Here is a 26,528-nt window from a genome sequence, read left to right as displayed (position 1 = left end):
TGCTTTAGAGCTTCTGTCCTTCTCCTAGGTTGGGGTCAGGGACCTGCCTCCTCCTCCTTCTACACCTATCTCCAGCAGATTGGGGCAGGAGGAAGGGGCTTGGGATCAGGGTACAGGGTCCTATTCCTTGGCTAAAGTTGACAGTAGCTTTCTGCACTGTTTCCTGAAAGGGGAGCAACAATGCAAAACAATTTGGTGTATTTAAGGTACTGAAAACATCCAGAGGAGGGCAAAGAGAGACAGGCTGGCAATCTGCCTCTATACAACTCTAGGCACATAGACACACGCACATGCATTCATGCACACACACAATTTTACATAAATGAGATCATACTACTTGTGCTCTTACTAACCAGCTTTGTTTGTCATTTAATGTAAATGACCAAATGGAAATGTCCATGGGAATGGAGGATAGTGCGATCTTACAAATGGCCATGAGGCAGGTTTCGGGGTAGGGAACACCATTCTAACCGCAAGACCAGTGGGTGGAGGAGCTGCACTCAGCATGTAAATGTGGAAGCTCCACACAGGTGTGTAGTCCTTCGTGCCTTATTGAGGTATTTCTTTGTTTCCCTCCTTGTATGGGTTTACATAGTAGATAGGCAATGATTGCAAACAGCTGGGCGCAAACCAGGCCCTCTTTGGTAGCACTGCTACCTACTACCCATAGAGCGCGCCCTCTACGATGCTAGTCCAGCACCCGCAGGGTTGCGCCTGCGCGGGGCTTACGCAGCTCCCGAAGGGGAGGGCCAGTCCAACGCCGGCGCACTTGGGCTAAGATGGCGGCCCCCCGGCTGGGCTTTGGCGCAATGGTTGGCGCTGTGGTTGGTGCTGCGGGGTTGCGCAGGCGGTAGGTGACAAATCCTGAGCTCGGTATAGCGATGCTGCTGAACTTAGGCAGTGGAGCAGTAATCGCCCTGCCTACTCCCTCAGATGGGGTGGGGAAAAGTGCCGCTGACCGAGCCTTTGGCTTCGTCCTCGTCGCTGCACTCGGGGGTTGAACCCTGGAGGTGGGCCTCTAGCTGAGGCAGCTCCTCTGCTTCTGTTCGGGCGGACGCGGTCCTGCGTGACCCCGGGGCTCTGAGACCCTGCGCCTGAGTCCTTGCGGTGGGGAGGTTAGCAGAGACTGGCTGTAGAAACCCAACGCTAAGAACTCGAAATAGTGCAGCCCCTCTAGCTCTTCACATTTCCTCTTCTGCCGTTTAAAAAGAAAATCAGAATGTGGTAAGGTGGAAGAGAACATCTCACCACATTTCTTCGTTTCCTCAGTGAGGCCCAGAAAGGGTATGTGACTTGTCTAAGGGCACACAGCATCTAGGTGAGGGAACTGGGATGAGAATCCAGACACCTAGATTTCCTCCCCACCACTTAAAGCCACTGCGATCCCTTGCCTTTTTTTTCCCCTTCCATGTGCCCTGCCAATGGTATCTGCCGACTTTGGTTACGGGAAGAGCACTGAGGATATCAGTAGGTGTTGTATCCCAATTTCACTTCTAGAACAAAAGGAGAAAAGGACCCAACGGGATTTAATCTCGTTGTAAGGAGTTTTAGTGTTAATGGTGCTCTTGAAATTTAAATGCATTTCTTTAAAAAATTAAGTTTGTAGAAGGATTTGTTAGTCACCTATCTCTCATGTTTGAGTCATGTCTGTCATAATAGCGGTAAGTAATATTTATTGAACACCAACTACATGGCCTAGCAGCACTGTTTTAAGCACTTTATATGGACTACTTATTTTTAAATACATTTCATTAAAATTTTTTTTTTGATTTTAGAGAAGAGGGAAGAGAAACATCCATTTTGTTGTTCCACCTATTTACGCATTCACTGAGCTCATACTGAGCTATGTGCTCAGAGTCTACTTGGATTATTTGGATCCATCTTTACCCCAGTCTTTATGAGGTGGCTGTGAATATTAACTTTATTTCAGGGGTGAAAAACTGAAGCCGTCGTGCTAGCTGCTCCAGGGACATAGAAATGTCCCTTAATGTCCCATAGACAGTTCCTTAATGAATTTGCAGGTGAAAATGATCAGGTGTTTAAAAAGGGGTGATATAGATTCTTAAAATTCCTCATTGATTCTTGTGAAGTGAAAAATGTAATATTTTAAAGTAAACTAGATTCCAAAAGAACTTGCATTAGATTTCTAAAAATTTCACTACTCAACTCTTATTTCCTTTCCAGTAATACTTGTTTTTCCTTTTTCTCTGTGTTTTGAATTTGTGAAAGGGAAAAGCCATTTCTTCTATCAATGGAATAACCAAAGTTACAATACTAATATACTTCCAGTCAAAAAGCATATATAGATTCTTGGCTTCTTTAGCAGTTTGGAGGAGAATAGTACACTTTCTAGTAGACTTTTTGTAGTATTGAAACACCTCTCAGACCATATAGTATGGGTTATCTCTTTTCAGGGAAATGTGTTAGAAACAGAAAAGGGAGGGGGACTTTTCATTATATTTTCTTCTTTCCATTTAAATTTGGAATAGTGTGAGTCTATTGCCTAGTTTTTAAAAATTTAAAAAGAAGGGAAAAACAATTTGTAGTTCTTTGCCTCCTTCATGCATAACTGAGTCTGGGACTCCAGGTTATGAATCACTAGTGTAGATGCATTTCTTCTTGCACCAGCTATTGCACTATCCTGTGTACTCAGTCATCAGGGCTATAACTTGCCCCTTGAACTCTGTTTTTAAATTGTTTGTAGCTATTCCTTGTCTAAGAAAGTGAAAATAATGTGTATAGAAAATAAAAGTTTAGCTTTTCTATTATTTTCATTATAGCTTTTTTAATATATGAGAATTAGAAACTGAGCTTAAAAGATTCTTAAAATGTTATTTTTGTTTTTAAATGTAGATTCTGTTGTATGATGACTCCATACATCATGAAGAAACAGCCTCTGCATCAGTTTGCACAAAGAGCACTTTTCCCACTACCCCCAACCTTATGTAACACAGGTAAAATTTCACGTCGTTTAGAGCAAATTGCTTTTCAGAAGCTAATGAAACTGTGCCTGAATAAAATTTTGTGGGTCTTAAAGGATGAGAATTTATAAATTTTCTACTCTGATGCCTATAAAAGAATGTAGCATTTTTTCCTATCACAGTATCACACTTTGCTGTAATCATGTGCTTATACATATTATTAGTATTAAATTGCAAGAATCCTGAGCAAAAAGTCCAACAGTTTTGTTGGACATTTCAGTATCTTGTGTAACACATCCTCTGAAATACGAGTTGCTCAATAAATGATTTCTGAAATGAAAATATGGTGAAAAGAATATGATAAAAAGATGGGTTTGTGTTTCAAAGAATCATGTATTTTAAGCTATTGGCCTCTTCATTGTGATAAGACTACCTCAACAATCAGTAAATTTCTAGCTTTTATCCAGACCATAAAACATAATGTTTTGTAATTTTTTGTCAGAATCACTGTTTTTTTTTTTAAATAATCTGGTTGATGTTGCATGCTTTTATTTTCTTTAGTATTGGAAATAGGTTTTAAGATGGGATTGAAAATTATTGAAATAGGACCACTGTAGAGTGGCTAGGGAACCTTGGGAGGAGGGTGTGTATGTCTGTGTATATATACCTATCTGTATGTGCTCACAGAGCCGTAAGAGTTTGGATTTAGCTCTTGGCCCATCTGCACTTTGAACACCTCCTGTGGCCAGGCTCTGGAACGTGGTTGACTTGGGATATTGGCATGGTTTGGATTAGGGTAGAGATACCTTATCTCCACTGTGTATTGGGGCAAGAACAGGAGTGTCTTGCCTGTTTTCTTCAATCACAGAATAAATATAAATATTGAGTAACTGAGCATGCTAAGCTTTTTAAATTGGACTTTAAATTACTTTGGGACTGAGTTATGTGGTCATCTAGGCTTTTCTTCTTTTTTTTAAATATATTTTATTGATTATGCCATTACAGTTGTTATATTCCCCCCTTCATTCCCCTCCACCCTGCACATCCCCTCCCCCACTATTCCCCCCTTTAGTTTATGACCACGTGTCTCAAGTTCTTTAGATTCTATATTTCCCATACTATTCTTGCCCTCCCCCCTATTTTCTACCTACCATCTATGCTACTTATTTTCTGTACCTTCTCCCCCCTTCTCCTCCTCCCACTCCCCTGTTGCTAACCCTCCATGTGATCTTCATTTCTATGGTTCTGCTCCTGATCTAGCTGTCCTCTTAGTTTGCTTTTGTTTTAGGTGTGGTTGTTAATAACTGTGAGTTTGCTGTCCTTTCACTGTTCATCTTTTTTATCTTCTTTTTCTTATATAAGTTCCTTTAACATGTCATATAATAAGGGCTTGGTGATGATGAACTCCTTGAATTTGATCTTATTTGAGAAGCACTTTACCTGTCCTTCCATTCTAAATGAAAGCATTGCTGGATAGATCAATCTTGGTTGTAGGTCTTTGAATTTCATGACTTGGAATACTTCTTTCCAGCCCCTTCTTGCCTGTAAGGTCTCTTTTGAGAAATCCGCTGACAGTCTGATGGGAACTCCTTTGTAGGTGACTTTCCCCTTATCTCTTGCTGCTTCTAGGATTCTCTCCTTCATTTGAATCTTGGCTATTGTGATGATGATATGCCTTGGTGTGTTCCTTCTTGGGTCCAACTTCTTTGGGACTCTCTGAGCTTCCTGGATTTCCTGGAAGTCTATTTCCTTTGCCAGATTGGGGAAGTTCTCCTTTATTATTTGTTCAAATAAGTTTTCCACTCGTGGCTGTTCCTCTTCCCCTTCTGGTACCCCTATAATTCCGATGTTGGAACGTTTAAAGATTTCCTGGAGGTTCCTAAGCCTCTCCTCATTTTTTTGAATTCTTGTTTCTTCATCCTTTTCTCTTTGGTCATTTTTTTCCTCTTTCTGGTCCACTCCTTTGATTTGAGTCCCAGCTTCCTTTCCATTACTATTGGTTTCCTGTGCATTTCCCTTAATTTCAATTAGTTTAGCCTTCATATGTTCCTCTAATTTGTGACTAAAATCAACCAGTTCTATGAGTCTGGTGAACAACTAAGTAAGGCTCCGCTCCTCATACCTAACAGGCACGAAGAGATCAAAACATGGCTCAAGAAGAACTTAGAGCCCCAGAGCCGATAAATCTAAGCAATGAAGAAATAGACTTTTCCAATGGGAGAGCTGCTGATTTTAGACTTTGATACTGACTTTCAGCACCATTAACCTGTAGTTTTGAAGGAACTTTTGCCTATCTATCTACCTGTAAGTACCAAGCACAATAGGAAAACTTATTTTGCATCAGCCTTTCTGTCCTGGTGACACCATCATGACAATTCTGGGGGCATCTTTCTGGATGATGGACCTAGGATTCATTTTTGAAATACCTAATTAAACCAAATTGAGACCATAATTGGAATAATTTTGTTAATACCAAGTCAAATTACTTTTTTGAAATAGCTTTGTTCATTGTCAAAAGAAAATTTATATAGTAATGTCATATATTACTTTCTACTTCAGGTAGTATATGTAGACTGCTCTGTTAAAAAAATTTTTTACACTTACAGTTCTTACCTTAAATTATTTCTAAAACTTTTCTTCCTGTATGAATAGCTTTACCTAAATGGATTGAGTAGAATACATCCAGATTTAATTTTTCAAATACTGGTAGAGTGCATAACATGTGCGAAGCTTTTGTTAGCAATAAATTGTTAAGAAACGTGGTGAGAAATGATAAATCAGAACCAGGGTTAAAAGAACCTTGTTGTCTTTATTTAATTTCTTTAATGCACCATCTGAAAAACTGTTCCCTTGTAATACAGTTTTTCAGAGGCATTTATTGGTTAGAAGTATAACATTTTAGATCAAGCACTTGGACATTGAGGTTATCATTTAAAATTTTTCTCTTTTAGGATTTGCCTGGTCACCAAATCACCAACTGGTATCTTATAGGACAATGGCTTCAGTAAGCAAAATATATGGGATTTTAGTTTCAATTTCTACTTCACCAAGAAAGTGAGTCAACATCAGTTAGCTGGAACTGCACGGCGAGGTGCAAAAACAATTCTCAGCTGTCAACTTAGAATGTTTTCTTGTAAAGGTTAAAAAAAGCACTTCCATGACAACCATATGTTTTGCCAGATTTAATCTCTAATTTAAAATAAAACTGTTGCTTTACCATCTTTTCTAAGTTGTGTGGTATAAGGATTATGACAAGATAAGAAGACTGATTTGAAATATATTTTCCTGTTATGCTTGGCATTAGTAAGTATGGAGTGTCAGTATGCATAGTGGCTAAGCAAGTCAGTGATGGAAAATTGGTGGCTTTAGTACTTGAATTGAGTGACACTGGGCTTTAGTTTCCACATTTGTAAAACAGGGTAGAAACAGTACTTCCCTGGCGGGATGTAAGGATTAAATAATGTAATTCATGTGGAGTGCTTAGCACCATGCTTAGCACATGTTAATAACTCCTTGAATTAACCTATTTCCATATATTGCTCTATGATGAGAATTGGTATTCTTTTTTTGGTCAAAAGGTTTATTTTCATAATAAATAATAAAGGTCTGTTTAATAGTTTTAAAACCCTAGCCCTGTCTATCCATTTGTCTTATAAGCTGTTACCATTTTAACTCAGGTAGGAAATGAAAGATTATGTTCTTTCTTTATTGCTTTAATGAATTCATTCTCAATATAATCATGGGCCTAAAAGAAAGGGAGAAAAGAACCGTAAAGATAATTTTTATTCCAGAAAGTGAGTCACATAGATTTCCACTTACACAATAATTTATAATGTCATTAACTCTATACCATTGAGCAGTTCCTTAACTCTATATAATTTAACAAGTTATTTATCTCTAAGCCTCAGTTTCATTTGTAAAGTGAATAATAGTATCTTCATAAGGTTGTTAAAGGCTTCAATACATTTGAAGCATTTGACCCTGAATCTGGCATGTAAATAGTAGGCTGACAATAAATATTAGTTATTATTAGAAATTTATACCTTTAAAAAATTTGTTTGTCTTTACCTTTAACAGGAAGCTAAACAACAAAACAAACAAGCAAGCAGAATAAAAACAAAGACACTGAAATAGAGAACAGGGGGACAGTGACCAGAGGGGAGAGGGAAGGGAATTTAGGGGGAAAAAAGGGGAGGGATTTGGAGGAACAAATAGGAAGGACACAGAGATGAGAACTAAGGGGGGTGGAAATTGGAGGGAGGTGGGGAGCATGGGGTGGGGGGGGGCTGGGATGGGAGAAATAGACAAAAAACTGTACTTGAAAAATAACTAAATACAATTTAAAAAATTTGTCTTTAAAAGGATGGTAGCACTTTGGAAAGAAGAGAATATAAGGTTTTACTGTATCACTATCATAGTGATGACCATTTATAGTAGCCATTGGTATCATAATCATAAGTCATCGCATAGAATACATACATGATTCCTGAAGTAGAATATAATTCCTACTTAAATGTAGGATGTTACTGGAACCCGTTGAGTAACAAACTAAATAATCAAAATTAATGTAAAATTGAATGCAATTATAAATATATTGATAAACTGCCTTTTTGTCTTTAAAAATTCTTGTTTTGTCAGTTTGGGCAATACAGTCTTATTTTCTAATATACTAATTTTTCTTCTTTTCGTTCTCTGATAATGAGTACCTCATAGTTCATAAACTGTTAACTACTACTACTTTCTAGAATAACATTTTTCTCTTTTTTCTTTTAGTGAGACACATGTTTATTCAAACACAAGATACCCCAAATCCCAACAGTTTAAAGTTTATTCCAGGAAAACCAGTTCTTGAGACAAGGACCATGGATTTCCCTACACCAGCTGCAGCATTTCGCTCTCCTCTGGCAAGGTATATTACTGCTTTTCACTTTCTTTTACCAAGAAACGTAAATAACTGACTTTGGGGTTAAGGCAGCTTTATTGACCCATTGCATTTTTATGTGCACTGCATTTTTTTCAGAGAATACTTTTTTTTCAGTTATGAGATAAAGAAAACTAAGAGTTGATATTAGGAAACCCTCTCCTGAAAAGTGATGTATTTGAGGGAGCTGTATCATGACCACTTGAAAATTTATATTTTTACTTAAGAAAAATAACCCATCAAAATGATAATATGGTAAATTTCCATTCTAAATCTTTAAAACTGCTTTTTAAAAATATTTTTATCTATTTATCTTTAGAGGGGAAGGGAAGGAGAGAGGGAGAGAAACATCAATGTATGGTTGCTTCTCATGTATCCCCTGCTGGGAATTGGCCTGCAACCCAGGCATGTGCCCTGACTGGGAATCAAACCATGATCCTTTGGTTCCCAGGCCTGAGCTCAATCCACTGAGCTACGCCAGCCAGGGCTAAAACTGCTTTTAATAAACAATGAAAACTTACTCATTTAATTCTTAAGAATAGCTGAATTTCTAGATGTTTCAATGTGAAGTAATTTGTACAATAAACCCACATTTCAACTATAAATAATAATAGTTATCAGATATGGAATGATTTCCTTTTTTTAAAAATTGCCCAGTGGAAATAATTTAAATATATGTCAGATGGTAAATTAGAAACCATAAAATTATGTTAACTAACCTTATTGTGGTAATCATTTCACTGTATATGTGTACCAGATCATCACATTGTATACTTCAACTTACATAATGTTTCATGTCAATTATATCTCAACAAAGCTGGAAGAAAATTTTAAACAAAATAAGTCACTGCCATAAACAAAACTTATCAGAGCATGGGGGTAAAGCAAGAGGACTGAATGCAAAGGGAAATGAGGCATCTTTTGTAGTAATAAAAATGCCCTGTATTCTTATTGTGGGATTGCGCGATGGCAGGGAAGAGGATAGAACCAGATTGGCCATGGGTTGAAGGTGGTGAAGAGTACCCGGAAGTTCTTTTATTTTTCTGTGTTTTGTTTATGTATAAACTTTTTATAATTATACTTATCTGTTTAATTTTTTCACAGGCAGTTATTTAGGATCGAAGGAGTGAAAAGTGTCTTCTTTGGGCCAGATTTTATCACTGTCACAAAGGTAAAAATATAGCATGCCATAAAATAAGCACTTTTAGTATTTTCTGAGTTGGAGCCCCTCTCCAGAATTTCCATTGTTAATGTGTTTTATACATATGGTTATTAAAATATCTCAAATTAAATTTACTTCTAACATGTCTTAAGTAATTACTTACTAGAATTTCCAGGTATCTCATTTTTCAAAAGAAAAAAACTTGAGCTTCTAAGGGTTAAATGCAGTGTCCAAGATTATATAAGTGGTCTATAGCAGGGTCAAGACTAGAATTTAGGCTTCCAAGTACTATTTTCACTAATTTTTAATGTAACCGATAGAGTAAAAAGAGAAACAAATAAATAGTCACACGATATATATATTTGACCAACAGAATGATTGAATATATATTTCTCCTTTCAAAGTGGGCACTCACCTCATGGCATCTGACTCATTCTTCTGTTCTGCAATAACACTTCAGAGCTTCACACATAAGAGCAGTGGATTGTGTAAGTTCTTCAGCACTTGGTCAACCTCTAAACGTCAAGAAACCAACATAAATGTGCTACCCACTGCAGCAGCTAAGGTGGTATTTGCTAGAAAAGGCTGTTTAACTTTTAAGTATACTAGATTAATGAGAAATAAGCTATTTAAATTTGAACTATATGTCCTTTTATTTTATTTATTTTTTAAAAAGGTTTTATTTATTTTTAGAGAGAGGGGAAGGGAAGGAGAAAGAGAAGAGAAATAGCAGTGAATGGCTGCCTCTTGTGTGCCCCCTGCTGGACACCTGGCTTGCAACCCAGGCATCTGCCCTGATGGGTAATTGAACCAGCGATCCTTTGGTTCACAGCCTGCACTCATTCCACTGAGCTACACCAGCCAGAGCTGTGTCCGTTTAAATCTTTTTTTAAATATATTTTATTAATTATGCCATTACAATTGTTCTATTTCCCCCCTTCATTCCCCTCCACCCTGTACACCCTTCCCCCACCATTCCTCCCCTTTAGTTTATGACAGTGTGTCTCAGCTTCTTTAGATTCTATATTTCCCCTACTATTCTTGCCCTCCCCCCTATCTATTTTCTACCTACCATCTATGCTACTTATTTTCTGTACCTTCTCCCGCTCCCCTGTTGCTAACCCTCCATGTGATCTTTATTTCTATGGTTCTGCCCTTGACCTAGCTGTCCTCTTAGTTTGCTTTTGTTTTAGGTGTGGTTCTTAGTAACTGTGAGTTTGCTGTCCTTTCACTGTTCATCTTTTTTATCTTCTTTTTCTTAGGTAAGTCCCTTTAACATTTGATATAATAAGGGCTTGGTGATGATGAACTCCTTGAATTTGATCTTATCTGAGAAGCACTTTATCTGTCCTTCCATTCTAAATGAAAGCATTGCTGGATAGATCAATCTTGGATGTAGGTCTTTGGATTTCATGACTTGGAATACTTCTTTCCAGCCCCTTCTTGCCTGTAAGGTCCCTTTTGAGAAATCCACTGACAGTCTGATGAGAAGTCCTTTGTAGGTGACTGTCCCCTTATCTCTTGCTGCTTCTAGGATTCTCTCCTTCATTTGAATCTTGGCTAATGTGATGATGATGCGCCTTGGTGTGTTCCTTCTTGGGTCCAACTTCTTTGGGACTCTCTGAACTTCCTGGATTTCCTGGAAGTCTATTTCCTTTGCCAGATTGGGGAAGTTCTCCTTTATTATTTGTTCAAATAAGTTTTCCACTCGTGGGTGTTCCTCTTCCCCTTCTGGTACCCCTATAATTCGGATGTTGGAACGTTTAAAGATGTCCTGGAGGTTCCTAAGCCTCTCCTCATTTTTTTGAATTCTTGTTTCTTCATCCTTTTCTCTTTGGTCATTTTTTTCCTCCTTCTGGTCCATTCCTTTGATTTGAGTCCCAGTTTCCTTTCCATTACTATTGGTTTCCTGTGTATTTCCATTCATTTCACTTAGTTTAGCCTTCATATGTTCCTCTAATTTGTGACTAAAATCAACCAGTTCTGTGAGCGTCCTGATCACCAGTGTTTTGAACTGTGCATCTGAAAGTTTGGCTATTCTTCATCGCTTAAATTTATGGGCTCTGGGGCTCTGAGTTGTTCTTGAGCCATGTCTTGATCTGTTTGTGCCTGTTAGGTATGAGGAGCATAGCCTTGGTTGTTCACCAGGGCGGGGCCACCCAGGTGGCTGGTTTGTGATGCTATATGTGGGGGTGGGGTCAGAGAGGGAAAATGGTGGTTCTCTCTGCCGCTTCCTGCTGCTGGGGCCTGCTCAGTCCATCTCATGTTAGCTCCATCACCGGTTTATCTGTGCGCGAATGTGTGACTGCGATCAGTCCTCAGTGGGTCCAACGCCTTGCGCCCTCAGTGGGTCCGCCCCCTTCTCCACACCTGGGATCCGCCCACGGCTGCCGGCGCACCTGGGTCGAGCACCTGGGTAGATCCGGTGGATCTTTCCTGCCCGACCCTGCTCTGCTCCTGGCTTTGCCCCTCTTACCAGTTTGGCTGAAGGGTTTGCTGTTGTCAGACTTCCGTGTAGTTCAATTTTCTGTGGTTTGGCTGCGTTTTTGTTGCTAAAACTTTGTTGTTGCAACAACAACTTTGTTGTTGCCCCTGCGAGCAGGGGCAGTGCTGCCACCTACGCCTCCATCTTGGCGGAAGTCTCCTTTTAAATCTTTTAATTAGTTTGTATGCACTGAACGTAATCATTTGTCCAATTTTGCATCAGAATAAAAACATTCAACTCCTCAGAAGCAATTTGAAAGGATTATTTCGATGTACCATGAAAGCGGACATATGGGTTAGGAACATATAACATCTAGTCCAGTATTCCTTTGTACCTATTTCTTGACCATATTTGTGAAAGCTCTTCCCTCAAGAGCTTATTACCCTGTTCATTTTCTTTATTGCACTTAGCTTAATCATATTTTTTGTTTATTTTTATTGCCTCTCTTTCCTGCACTAGAATATAAATTCTGTGAAGATAAAGATCGTCCGTGTTGTTAGGATTACCTAGAACATGCCTAACATATACTATGCACTCAAATTTTTATAGGTGGAAACAGTGATGTAAAATTTCCTAAATTGAATTTTCAGCCTTCCTTCCCCCAAATATAAGCTCATGGTAAGCAAATCCATATTAACTGATTCCCAGTCTTGACTAGTTTAGAGACATCTGGCCTGTGCTTTTTATTCTTAAGTTTTCTTTCTTTGATATTTTTTGAGGGAGAAAAGGACTAGCATTTATTTAATATCTCCAACATGTTTGATACGGCACTAGTGCTTTACATATATTATCTAGTTTAATTCTTACAACTACTGAATTTTTTGTACTGTAAGATGCACTGGACCATAAGACACCCCTAGGTTTTAGAGGAGGAAAATAGGAAAAAAAATTTGAAGCAAAAAATGTGGCAGAATATTTAATAACAAATAACATAGGTCACTGCCCACCCCACCCCCCAAGCCAGGTAGGCTGCATTCGGACTATAAGACGCAACCCCATTTTCCTCCCAAATGGCAGCAGGGGAGTGCATCTTATAGTCTGAAAATGCAGTAGTTACTGTGTTTATTTTACGAACAGGAAATTGTGCATTTACTTAAAGATATTTTTATTTAGTTCTTTTCATGTAGCCTATGCTATATAAAAATATGTTCAGATAAAAACTTGATTATACCTTACAGGGTTTTTTTTCTTGATTTGATTTTGGCAGATCATTATTTATTTCTCTTTTATAATTTATTTACCCCTTTTGAAATTTCTTCATCTCCACTATTTTTTCTTAATGAAATGACATAACCAATAAATAATATTCTAAATGAGGGCACACATTGATATTTAATAGGTAGAATAGCAGATTTGATTTGTTTTCTTTCAGTTAATCTTCATCATGGGCTATTCCATTTACCTGATATCTTCAACAATTGCCTGTTTTCCTTTTGATTTGTAATAATTCAGAGGCTTCTTTATGCATTATTTATGTTTTTTTCTAAATGTGTAAGTATATTTTCATCTTATGCTGCCTTTTTCTTTCATTCAGACAACTTCAGGAAATGTTTCTTTTTAATACTAAGATTTCCTTAGTAGAGCCCTCTATTTACTGAAGATACGAGGTAGCAGTCTTGATCCATGTTCCAGTAATTTATTCAAAAGTGACCCTGAGCCCTGGTTGATGTGGCTCATTGGGTTGAGTGCTGGCCTGCAAACTGAAAGGTTGCTGGTTCGATTCCTGGTCAGGGCACATGCCTGGGTTGCGGGCCGGAGGCATGGAACTGATTGATGTTTCTTTCCCTCTCTTTCTCTCTTCCTTCCCCTCTATAAAAATAAAGAAAATCTTCTTTAAAAATTTACCTTGAACTAGTTCCCATTCCTACTCACTAAGGCATCTCACTAGTTTTGCTCTTGTATCCATAGCAATGCCCATTTATCTCCCCTTTAGTATACTACCTCTAAATTGGTTCTTAATCCATTACAAAAATAGTTCTTATGCATGTTGCCTCAATTTTAATAGCATTTAAGTATAGACCCTAGCCAGCACTTTGCCTGAGTCTACATAGACTGCATCTAATAGTTGTTCCTACTAACGAGCTCTCCTTTAAAAAATTAAAACACTATATCCTGTCTTTTTTTTAGATATTAGTACTATTTAAGTATATATGAATTATACCTTTTTAAAAAATTTTATAAAATTAACTGGTTGGCCAGGTTTTGGGGTGAAATAGTTAATAGATTCTTTCTTAAGGATACTGATCTTGTTGAGAGTTCACAAGTCCTGTAGCATAGTAGCCACAGATAAGACATATCCTATGTTCTGGTTCTACAGTTGTCTCATTAGATTTCTTTAATACTCTCAAGTAATGTATATAAATTGAATTGTTTTTCAATGGTTGTCAGATATTCTGTGTGTTTGATCAAGCAGTTATATCCTGTTTTATTTAAAAGAATAAGTTTCTTTATCATCCTCTTTAAACATAACTGTCTTTACCTCATTAAAAAATATCTTTTTGTCATTTTGGTATCCCCTATATAGCCCATGGTATATACAGCACACTTAATACAAGTTTGACGAATGAGTGAATGAGAAATGTTCTACAGTTGTATCTTCTGAAAGTCATTGTAAGCCAGATCCTTTAAGGACTGGAAGTAACATGTATTCTCCAGAAATGGGTACTGTTGCATAGTACAAAATATATATAGAAAAAGATTCTTAAAAGATACAAGTATTATTTTATATTTGTTTGTGCCCTTGGGTGGAAATTTTAACATTTTCCTTAAAATATTTACAGGAAAATGAAGAGTTAGACTGGAATTTATTGAAACCAGATATTTATGCAACAATCATGGATTTCTTTGCATCTGGATTACCCTTAGTTACTGAGGAAACATCTTCAGGAGAAGCAGGTAATATGTTGGGTAATTAATATTTATCTTTTAAGAAAGACTTCTACTTTCTTCATATTTGTCTTAATTTCATAAGTCATGGGAATATAGATTTTTATCGCTGTATTATGTATAGCTCTGGAACCAATTCCAGGGAAAATAAAACTTCATATATATTATACTACTTTTGCACATCATTTTTGAATACTTGTCTGTAAATTGAATGTTAATCAAAACTATATTTTCCAATAATAAAAATCTTCAGAAAATAGTATAAAGTTCACCAATTTGTCCTTCTCTCAAATTTAACAAATGTTAATTTTTGGCTATAATTGCTTTAGACCTTTTTTTTTAAAAGATTTTATTATCTTATTTTTAGAGAGAGGGGAAGGGAGGGAGGGAGGAAGAGAGGGAGAGAAACATTAATGTTAGAGAGAAACATCAACTGGCTGCCTGTTGAACAGAGGGACTGTGACCTGGGACTGGACCCCCAACCCAGGCATGTGCCCTGACCAGAAATAGAACCAGCAGCCTTTCACTTTGCAGAATGATGCTCAGCCAAACTGAACCAGTTAAACCGGTTAGGGCTGCTGCAAGTCCCATTTTTAAATAAGATATTAAAGATACAGCCAGATCCCTACAATCCCAATCTCTTTCCCCTTTCTCCTTCCAGTTTGCTTTTAAACATTTACTGCAAGTACAAGTCGGTGCAGAGATTATATAACATTGGGTGTTGTTTTTAAACTTTAAGTAACTTATGTTCTGTGCAACTTTCCTTTTTCCACTGAGCATAATATTTTGAAATACATTTGTAAAAGATGTAATTCTATTATATTTAGTTTAAGTGCTGAATAGTCATTATATGAGTAAACCACAGTTATTTTGTTTCTATGTTCAAGTGAATTGTTCATGCTGATTTCTGTTACAAATATTGCAGTGGACATTTTTGTACAGCCTCTTTGTGCATCTGTGCAGTTTCTTTAGAGTATATTCCTAAAAGGAGGGTTGCTGTTTTATAAATTGTTCTAATTTATATACAATTTAGAAATGTATAAAAATCTTAAGTTATATCTTTATTATCAATTAGTGTCTTTTACATTTTTTAACCAGTATGTTAAGTGTAAAATGGTATCTTGCTTTAATTGCATTTCCTTGGTATTAAAGTACTGAGCCTGAAAGTTTTCATTTTTACTAGTCATTATTTGCCTTGTGAATATATAGGGTTTAGCACAAATAACGCCCTTTTTATTATAAAATCATAAGCATGTAATTCTGTAACATAACAATATCACACTCAAGCATACCATAGGGCATTTTAGGTGAAATGTTCAAGTTAAAACTATAAATTATTATACCCATATTATTACTTTGTCAACCACACTCAAGCAGGCCTTACTTCTGGACCCTGTATTTCTAGTTCATAATCTTTGCCCATTAAAAAAAATGGAATTGAGCCCTGGTTGGTGTAGCTCAGTGGATTGAGCGTGGGCCTGTGAACCAGAGTATCGAGGTTCAATTCCCAGTCAGGGCACATGCCTGGGTTGCAGGCCGGTTCCTGGTGGGGGATGCATGAGAGGCAATCATACATTGATGTTTCTCTCCCTCTCTCCTTCCCTTCCCCTCTAAAGATAAATAAATAAAATCTTAAAAAAAAATAAAATAAAAAAATAGAATTGTATGTCTTTTTCGTATTGATTTATCAGGTTATTAAAGGTATTCTAACAAACAAAATAGAAACAGATGTGGATACATGGAACAGTCTGACAGCTATCAAAGGGGAGGGGGAACTGGATGAAAGAAGGTGATCGTATTAGCCAAAAAAGGCATATGTATAATCCATTGACACAGACAACAATGTGGTGATGGCCAGAGGAAGGGGAAGCAGGGGCTGCAAGAAGGGGGGCAAATGGGGAGGAAATGGGGACATCTGCAATAGTGTCGACAACAATACTAAAGAAATTTACAAGTGAAAAAAATAAGAAGTATTCTGAGTTAGATTCTTTCATAGCAGATAACTTCTCCCAAACCATGATTTTATCTTTTCACTATGTATAGGATGTCTGTCATTCAGAAGTTTTTTTCTTTTTAAAATATGGAATGTTTCATGAATTTGTGTGTCATCTTTGCTCATGGGCCATGATAATCTCTATCATTCCAGTGTTTGTGTTGCCAGAGCAAGCATAGCTTTTCTTTTTAATGTAGCCACATAATCTTTTTTTTTCTCTGTGGTTTGTACTTTTTGTACATGATGAAAATAAGTTATTTTGTGTAAAGTACTTGGAAGAAGAACTGCACATGGAGCTCATGTATGTTATGGTATAATTTGAATTGTTTATATTTTTAGTTTTTCTGAAGGTAAATAAATTTCTCAAAAAAAATTAAAATCCATAAAAAGGCTTTGGTGAGAAGATGGAGGTGTAGGTGGAAGCACTGCCCCTGCTCGCAGGGGCAACAACAAAGTTGTTGTTGCAACAACAAAGTTTTAGCAACAAAAACGCAGCCAAACCACAGAAAATTGAACTACACGGAAGTCTGACAACAGCAAACCCTTCAGCCAAACTGGTAAGAGGGGCAAAGCCAGGAGCAGAGCAGGGTCGGGCAGGAAAGATCCACCGGATCTACCCAGGTGCTCGACCCAGGTGCGCCGGCAGCCGTGGGCGGATCCCAGGTGTGGAGAAGGGGGCGGACCCACTGAGGGCGCAAGGCGTTGGACCCACTGAGGACTGATCGCAGTCACACATTCGCGCACAGATAAACCGGTGATGGAGCTAACATGAGATGGACTGAGCAGGCCCCAGCAGCAGGAAGCGGCAGAGAGAACCACCATTTTCCCTCTCTGACCCCACCCCCACATATAGCATCACAAACCAGCCACCTGGGTGGCCCCGCCCTGGTGAACAACCAAGGCTATGCTCCTCATACCTAACAGGCACAAACAGATCAAGACATGGCTCAAGAACAACTCAGAGCCCCAGAGCCCATAAATTTAAGCGATGAAGAATAGCCAAACTTTCAGATGCACAGTTCAAAACACTGGTGATCAGGACGCTCACAGAACTGGTTGATTTTAGTCACAAATTAGAGGAACATATGAAGGCTAAACTAAGTGAAATGAATGGAAATACACAGGAAACCAATAGTAATGGAAAGGAAACTGGGACTCAAATCAAAGGAATGGACCAGAAGGAGGAAAAAAAATGACCAAAGAGAAAAGGATGAAGAAACAAGAATTCAAAAAAATGAGGAGAGGCTTAGGAACCTCCAGGACATCTTTAAACGTTCCAACATCCGAATTATAGGGGTACCAGAAGGGGAAGAGGAACACCCACGAGTGGAAAACTTATTTGAACAAATAATAAAGGAGAACTTCCCCAATCTGGCAAAGGAAATAGACTTCCAGGAAATCCAGGAAGTTCAGAGAGTCCCAAAGAAGTTGGACCCAAGAAGGAACACACCAAGGCGCATCATCATCACATTAGCCAAGATTCAAATGAAGGAGAGAATCCTAGAAGCAGCAAGAGATAAGGGGACAGTCACCTACAAAGGACTTCTCATCAGACTGTCAGTGGATTTCTCAAAAGGGACCTTACAGGCAAGAAGGGGCTGGAAAGAAGTATTCCAAGTCATGAAATCCAAAGACCTACATCCAAGATTGATCTATCCAGCAATGCTTTCATTTAGAATGGAAGGACAGATAAAGTGCTTCTCAGATAAGATCAAATTCAAGGAGTTCATCATCACCAAGCCCTTATTATATCAAATGTTAAAGGGACTTACCTAAGAAAAAGAAGATAAAAAAGATGAACAGTGAAAGGACAGCAAACTCACAGTTACTAAGAACCACACCTAAAACAAAAGCAAACTAAGAGGACAGCTAGGTCAAGGGCAGAACCATAGAAATAAAGATCACATGGAGGGTTAGCAACAGGGGAGCGGGAGAAGGTACAGAAAATAAGTAGCATAGATGGTAGGTAGAAAATAGATAGGGGGGAGGGCAAGAATAGTAGGGGAAATATAGAATCTAAAGAAGCTGAGACACATGGTCATAAACTAAAGAGGAGGAATGGTGGGGGAAGGGTGTGCAGGGTGGAGGGGAATGAAGGGGGGAAATAGAACAATTGTAATGGCATAATTAATAAAATATATTTTTAAAAAAAGGCTTTGGTGAAAATCAGTGTATAACCTTACAAAGTAAAACAAAAATGAAACAAAATTGAAACACAAGGTTTTGCTCAGATTTGTGGAACATTTTGGAAATTTATATAAGGTTTACATTTATATTCAGTATGATCATCATTTTTAAAACTACAAAATTGAGAAATTGAAAATGTAACTTACAAAAGTATCTGTGCTTTTTTTGTGTCTAAAGTTTCTATCAAAATCCAAAGAACTTCTTGTTTCTGCTACTTTTCAGTCTTGAGAATGAGGAAAGTTTTCAATTTTTTATTGACCAAAATATTCAGACCCTGCTCTCATTAGTAGAATAAGTTATTTCAGTATACTCACCGCTGTTACCAGATACTGAATGGATCAGTGCTCCTTAATTTTCCTTCAGAGAATCTAAGGAGTGATCTTTCTGTTACCCCAAAATTAGTTTATTACCATACCAAGTTAAATGTTCTGTGCTTTTATTTTTTTAACAAGACATTAAAATTAAGTTAAATTTGCTCCGTTTTAATAAATGTATTTGGATCGCTATGAAATTTATAATGTTGATAATGTTTTATTTGTAATTGTTTCTAGGATCTGAAGAAGATGATGAAGTTGTGGCAATGATTAAAGAATTGTTAGATACTAGAATACGGTATGTGCTTATCTTTCTACTTGAAATCAAATATACTACAGAGCCAATTTTTATTATAACTATTTCCTTTTGGTTGTAAGAGTATAGTGGAGTTTTAAAAGAAGTATAAGTTAATGTAAACCACAGTAGGTAACCATGACAGTTTCATTTAAAGCCTATATATTGTCTGTATTCACTCGAAATTTTAAAACAATGTAAACATAGTCAGTAAATGAATTTATTGTTCTCATTGACTATTTAGGTTCTTTTTTTTTAATTGTTCAGGTACAGTTGTCTCCATTTCCTCTCCTCTGTCCTCCCCTGCCCCACCCATTTCTACCTCCTACGCTCAATCCTACCCCCCTTTGCTTTGTCCATGGGTCCTTTATACATGTTACTTGTTTAATATTGTTATAATGCCAAATTTCTTTTAAAAAATGATTTAGTGTTTGGGAAGATTGTGAGGAGAGGATTACTTGTTTTTTAGGCTATTGTCCATAAAGAATAAATTTAAATAAGTAGAGAACCTCAGGTTTCAGCATTTTACTTCTAGCAGATGAATGGTCTTAGTCAGAAATTCTAGAAAAACAATGTAAAATACAATTAAAAGAAAAATTTTGTGAAGGCATTAAGTAGTTATCAAAACATGCCCTGGCTGGTGTAGCTCAGTGGATTGAGCACGGGCCTGTGAAGCAAAGGGTCACTGGTTCGATTCCCAGTCAGGGCACATGCCTGGGTTGTTGCAGGCCAGGTCCCCATAGGGGACACGTGAGAGGCAACCACACATTGATGTTTCTCTCCCACTCTTTCTCCTTCCCTTCCCCCTCTCTAAAAATTAAAAAAAACACCAAGATTCTGTAGAGAAAGAAAATATGTTCAGGCTTCCCTCAGAGCATTTGCTGATTCTCAGTGTGAAGCTAGATTATGAGAAGCCGGTCAGTGGCATCTGCTAGAATCAGAGAAATCATTTAACTTTTAGCAAATTTGTTGAGATGGGAAGACAAAAATAAAAATTCTGGGTCACCAAGGAAGCTTTTTCATAAAGGGCCAAGATTCTAGAGAGAAGTTAAGAAACAGTAAGCCTAACAGTTGGAGGTTCTTTCCCAAGGCACTTGCTTATTTTTAGCTGGGTAGGGAACAAACGAAGAAGTCAAAAAGCAGTTGGAAAGCTAAGCGGAGTTATGGCAGTCTTACGCTTCTAGGGGTGATAAGATTGGAGGTTAGGGTCAGTCAGGGAGGGTGTGTCCGCAGGAATCATCCATACTCTTAGTCGGGCTCCCTGTAGGACACAGGTGGCAAACACAAGGCCTGGCACCTCATTTCTATCCTGCGGCAGCGTCAGGCTCTTAACTGTTATGGGGTAATTAATTACATTTATACAGTCCTAAAATTACATTTGGACCTTTGAAGGCAGCAGTGAGGCTGAAGTGGTCCCCAGTGAAAATGAGTTTGACACCCCTGCTCTAGGACTATACCCTTGTAATAAGGGCAAATGAGAAGTAGACCATGGTCAATAAAGAAACACAAAGGAAATCTGAAGTAGAATATCTACATGACCTTTGCATTTGCAAATAGTTTTTCTAACAGGACACACGAAAAATCATGGAAAAGGACATAAATTAGGGTATAGTATTTTCTTCAACAAAGGATGCCATTTACAGAAGATATTTATAATTCATACATGGCAATATATTTTGAAACTCCTATAGTTAAGAAAAAGACAAGCAATCACATGGAGACTGGAGAGCAGTCTCTTCCCAAAAGCACTGGAGCAGCAACTCAAAAACAACAGTAACCAAATGGCCACTAAACATGAAACAGTGCTCAACCTCATCAGTCTTGAGTATGACTGATGAGTATGACTTGAGTATGAATACTCAAAACCACAATGAACTATCACTGCTAATGCACTGCAGTGGTTAAAATCATTAATAGTGACAGCACCAATTGTTGGTGAGGGTGTGGAGCAACAGAACTTTCATATACTCCTGATAGGAATGTACATTTATATTAGCATTATGTGCTAAATCTGAGCGTGTGAATATTCTTGATCCAGCAATTCCACTCAGGTATATTCCCAGTAGCATATATATGTGTACCAAAAGACATTTGCCAGAATATTCATAAGCTGCACCATTTGTAAAAACCAAAAATTTGTATTAACTGGCTGTCCATGAACAATAGAAGACACAGATTCTGGCGTATTCACTTAATGGAATACTATGTCGCAGTGAGATTGAATGAACTGTACTACATGCATCAACATGGATAAATCTCTGCATAAAAAGTCAGATACAAAAGAGTGAATACTATATGATTTCTAAATGGAATTTATATTTATAAATTTTAAAGTTAAAAAAAAGGCACAACCGCTCTGGCTGGTTGCTCAATGGATTGAGCAGCAGCCTGCAAATCAAAGGGTCACCAGTTCAATTCCCAGTCAGGGCACATGCCTGGTTGTGGGCCAGGTCCCCAGTAGGGGGCATGTAAGAGGCAACCACACATTGATGTTTCTCTCCCTCTCTTTCTCCTTCCCTTCTCTCTAAAAATAAATAAAATCTTTAGAAAAAACAGGCAAAACCAATCAGTGCTGATAACAGTTAGGAAGTAGTTAGCATTTGGTTAGGAGGAGTGATTAGAAGGCAGTAAAAGAGCACTTCTGAGGTGCTAGTGTTCTGTGTCTTGGTCTGGGACAAATGTATGCTCACTTTGTGAAAATTAATTGACTATACATGATTTATACATTTTTCTGTATTAATGTTATATTTCAATGAAAAGTTTACCTGAAAAAAAATAACTAGCATGCGTCAATCTCCCTGTGTTTACCCAAAATAAATTTTATAAGTTTATCTTAGGTAGTTACTATAATTATTAGGAAATTTGAAATCTTAATTACTTAAGATTATTATACACAAGATTTAAATGTAATAAGTAGAGCAAATATTTGTATGAGTGAAGTTGGCAAAGTTAAAATTACAACTGAGAATAGCTACATTTATTCTCTATTATAAAAGTAGCTCCAAGTTTGTGAATTTTATTGATATAAAATCTAAGCTCTGGCCCTGACTGGTGTGGCTCAGTTGATTTGGCATCTTTCTGCAAAGCAAAAGGTCGTTGGTTTCATTACTGGTAGGACATGTGCCTGGGTTGCAGATCCGTCCTTGGTTGGGGTGCATACAAGAGGCAACTGATCAGTGCTTCTCTCTCATATTGATGTTTCTCTCCCACTTTTTCCCCCTCTATCTAAAAATAAATAAGTAAAATAAAAATATATGTAAGCTGAGTTTTATTAAATTTCTTTGGTGAAAACTTCTATTAAATATTATCACAAATATACTGTGACCACAGGCCAACTGTGCAGGAAGACGGGGGAGATGTAATCTATAAGGGCTTTGAAGATGGCATCGTACAACTGAAACTCCAAGGTTCTTGTACCAGCTGCCCTAGTTCAATCATTACTCTGAAAAACGGAATTCAGAACATGTTGCAGTTTTATATTCCAGAAGTAGAAGGTGTAGAACAGGTACGCCAATATTATGTGATGGTTTAGATTTTGAGAAGAAAAGAAATTCATGACCTGACATTTCTTAAGGGCTGGATCTTAGTGTTGCAGTTGTTACCAGACTTAAAGACTCCTTAATTTAGAATTAACTTTAGTATTATGAATGATAGCTTCTGTGTACTAGACATTTTTACAAGTATTACTTCATTTAATGTTCTAATACCACAGTGTATTGAGTGAGTCATTTCTATTCTACACAGAAAATTGAGACTCAGGGTATACATACACTGCTGCTCTGGTTACAGAAAAATTAGGAAAAGTGAATTCAAAACATGTTTTATAGATGAGATTTAGAGAAACAGCTCTACTATATCATATTTATCCATTTCTTGTTCTTATGTTTATTCACTTATTTTTAAATGTGCAGACATGAAGCTTATCAAGAGATCATACTATATTTTACAGTAAAACAGTATTTAGTAAGATTATAGAGCTTTATCTACAGCCTGATGTCAATGTTTTTTCCTGCCCTCAAGATAGTTAAGGAATGTAGCATAGCATCTTCTAAGTAGTACCAGTGATCCTCACCACAGTGATTTTGAGACAGGAGACATGGCTTTATGGAGAGAGAGATTACCAAGAAGGGAAAGTGTATGGAAATTAGAAATTTGATAAAACTCTTCAGGTAATTCTGTGCCTTTACAGAGAAGGCATCTCCCCTTAGCTCCTTTGAGAGTCACTCATCTCTGGGTGATATTAAAATAGGTCCTTTGGGTACAATACATGCCATCTCGTTTTTTAAGTTCTCTCTACTTTGGTCCAAAGCTTCTTTCTGTGGGTCTATTTCAGCTTTATGTTTATGGGTAAGTTACTTGATAGACCCGTAGTCATATCTAGGTCTTTGTGTTCCTCTGCAGCACTTAGTCCTGTCGGTTACATTAGGAATATTCTGCCTAAAATAGGAAAATTCTTTGGATTGGGTGTTGCTAAGATTGGATATAAAATATCAATTTCTTGAAGTGAATAATCCATTTTTACTCAACACAGAAGAGAAACTATGAGACAATTGTTTCTCCATTGATTGTCTGAGATCAGAACCAGATTTCATCTAGATTTTTTTAAACTTATTTTTGTTCCATTTTCTTCTGTATGCTTTTTAAAAAATTGTATTAGTTGACATGGTAGTGAGTTGACAAGGAAACTTTTTTATTTACTTGTCCAGGGTGAGGCTCTCAGCTATAAATTTGAATTGTCATTTAATTGTATGTATGGTGAAGAGAAAAAAATTCTTAGGTTTATATAACTCTTCCTTACTGAAGGAGTTGTTCTTTATTATTTGAGTAGTATATTAACTCATGAAAGGATAGTAATAGTTTTGGTTTTTATTCTTCAAGTAGTTTCATTCATAGTTTTATTAACTTGTTAGACATGAAAGTTAACATTTTTCTAAGGTTTAAAATGAATTTTTATCTGAGTAAGCCCAAGTAGTTGCCAGGATATTTTGTTTCCCTCCCTTTTGTAGGGATTCATTTTTCTAATACATATTTTTACAATAACAGTTTGGTATAGATCCCAGAATACATTTAAATAAATAAAATGCTTTGGGGGAGAAATAAAAAAGTCTTATAGCTAGGAAATACCAATTAATCATCATAGTCTTCTCTGACTGAGACTTACTTGGCTGCTATTGCCTCTTTTGGGGAAAAGGAATAGAGACCAGTGCTTTTATTTAATTTGCTAATATTCAGTTTGCTTTTTTGTTGTTAGGCTACCAGGTTACAATGCAAACCTTGTTCTTTAGGGCTGTTGGTAGATAGATTTATTTTTATTGACATGCATTATTATAAAGTATTTCAGGTAAACAAGTAATGTTAAAAACAGGGAAATAACAATTTCTGATTTTTTCTTAATTCTTAAATTCTCTTTATTTTTTTGGTTCTAGGTTATGGAAGATGAATCAAATGAAAAAGAAGGAAACTCACCTTAAAATAATTTGAATTTTTTTTGGGGGGGGGCTCAGCATTTGGACTTGTTGATACTATATACCAAGCTTTTATTATTAATCTGCTAAGGAACTTGCAGATTAATAAAATAAGCCTTTCTTTAGAGAATGATTTATAAATATTACATGTTTGCTTTACCTCATATGAGTTATTTATAATATCCTGAATCATCTTCTCTACATGTGCATTTTATCCAGGGATATTTTTATTTTTAGTCTTCATTTCTCATTGTTAATTCTTTGCATAATGTGTAAAGCAGTTTAAAATACATTTTTCCTTATCTAATTTATTTACTTTTTAAATGCAGAAATAAATAGAGAATGGTTTTTAAAAATATTCTAAAATGGCTTCGCTTTTCATGAGATGTTTGAAACTATTTTTACTGAATTTTTATCTTGTTAAAAAAAACTAAACAATTCTAGTTGAAAAATGATATCTAGTTATCAGTCCTCAGTGTAGTAACATGTAATTTCTCCCTAAGAGACTGCCCCCCCACAAAAAATCATAATGCTGAAAACTAATAAAAAAAAACAGGTGACAGAATGGAGAAAAAATTCCATTAATTATAAGACAGTGTAGGCTGAAATGAGAAAAAAACTGCCTTAGCATGCTCAGGCTTTATCTTTCGAAACATGATCTTTTTGAAAAAAATATGAGAAGCTGCTTTGGTCCTCCTGCTGGTTTCTTCTGACTCAGATCTGTAATCTGTGACATGCCAGAAATTTGGACAGTTATCTTCCTACTGTAGGGCACTGCTTTTTAAACAGCACAGACAGCAAATTATCCTCTCCTGTTTTTCTACAGAGATTCAGAGATGACAGTTCACAGACACTATCAGGGACAGAAAGATGAGTACATTGCATCTCTAGAATTCTGGTCCCTAAAAGAAGAGAGATTAAGATAGGGATGGGGCCCTGACTAGTGTGGCTCCGTGGGTCGGGTATCATACTGCAAACTGAAAGGTGGCAGGTTTAATTCCTGGCCAAGGCACGTGCCTGGGTGGGGAGACAAGTCCCTGGTTGGGAGCATATGAGAGGCAACTGACGTTTTTCTTGCTCATCAATGTTTCCTTCTCCCCTTCTCTCTAAAAATAAATAAATGTTTTTTCATTCCTATATTTATAAATTTTTTGTTTTTTTATTATTGAATTACAGTTGTCCCTGTTTTTCCCCTTTCACTTTTCCCTGCCATACCCACCTCGCACATTCAATCCCCCACCTTGTTTTGTCCATGGGTCCTTTATACATGTTCCCTGACTCTTTCCCTTGTCCCCCCGTCCCCCATCCTTCTCTCCCTCCGTCCTGTGATCACTGTCAGTTTGTTATTTCCATGTCTCTGGTTCTATTTTGCTCATTTGTTTTGCTGTAAGTAAATAAAATTTTAAAAAGGAATGAAAAAAATATGCAGAACTCTAGCAGTTGTGAATGCCAGGAACTGAAGTTGTAATTATTTGTCTTTTGTTTCACAGAACCAGATAGTGGAGTTGGAGAACTTGTTTCGTGAGTTATTATAGATGAATTCAGCTTAGACTCTGGGAATTGCTTTGTAAGCTACGGACATTAACCTGCCCTTTAGCTGAAGCTATAGGAAATTGATATTGTGGAGGAGATGCAGTTAATGACAAGTCTGGTATGGCCATGTAATAAGTAGCTGAAGTGAGTGGTGGACTAGGTTGTTGGAAGAGGAGGAAATGATGGAACTGAGAGGTCAAAGTATGAAATTTTCTATGAAAGGGATGAGTCATTAAGAACAAGGAGGAAAGGTGGGGGAGAACATTCCAAACATACACAGCAGTGTAATCAGAATCTGTAAGCTGGGAAATGCAGGAAGCTAAGAATGGCTTGAGTGTAAAGTAGAAGTGCTTAATTGGAAATGGT

General features: G+C 37.1%; 1 protein-coding gene and 1 pseudogene across 2 annotated transcripts; one reads left to right on the top strand and one right to left on the bottom strand.

Moving 5' to 3' along the window:
* The first annotated feature begins 767 nt into the window (after positions 1-767).
* Positions 768-24,985, top strand: NFU1 (NFU1 iron-sulfur cluster scaffold). Of its 2 annotated transcripts, XM_037127288.2 has the most exons (8): positions 768-850; positions 2,854-2,954; positions 7,695-7,830; positions 8,947-9,013; positions 14,270-14,384; positions 19,107-19,167; positions 22,495-22,669; positions 24,591-24,985. In XM_037127288.2, the coding sequence occupies exons 1-8, from the start codon at positions 780-782 to the stop codon at positions 24,633-24,635; spliced, it is 771 nt and encodes a 256-aa protein (XP_036983183.2). In that variant the 5' UTR covers positions 768-779; the 3' UTR covers positions 24,636-24,985. The 2 variants fall into 2 exon arrangements, with proteins under 2 accessions (XP_036983183.2, XP_036983182.1); XM_037127287.2 differs by lacking the exons at positions 768-850; positions 2,854-2,954; positions 7,695-7,830 and adding an exon at positions 9,409-9,492.
* LOC119035812 (uncharacterized) lies at positions 16,450-16,547 on the bottom strand (annotated as a pseudogene).
* Positions 24,986-26,528: the final 1,543 nt, after the last annotated feature.

The sequence above is a fragment of the Artibeus jamaicensis genome, unplaced genomic scaffold (genome assembly GCF_021234435.1).
Source record: "Artibeus jamaicensis isolate MK-2021 breed Jamaican fruit bat unplaced genomic scaffold, CSHL_Jam_final contig_3174, whole genome shotgun sequence".
Taxonomy (NCBI): Eukaryota; Metazoa; Chordata; class Mammalia; order Chiroptera; family Phyllostomidae; genus Artibeus; species Artibeus jamaicensis.
This window is presented reverse-complemented; position numbering and strand designations above follow the sequence as displayed.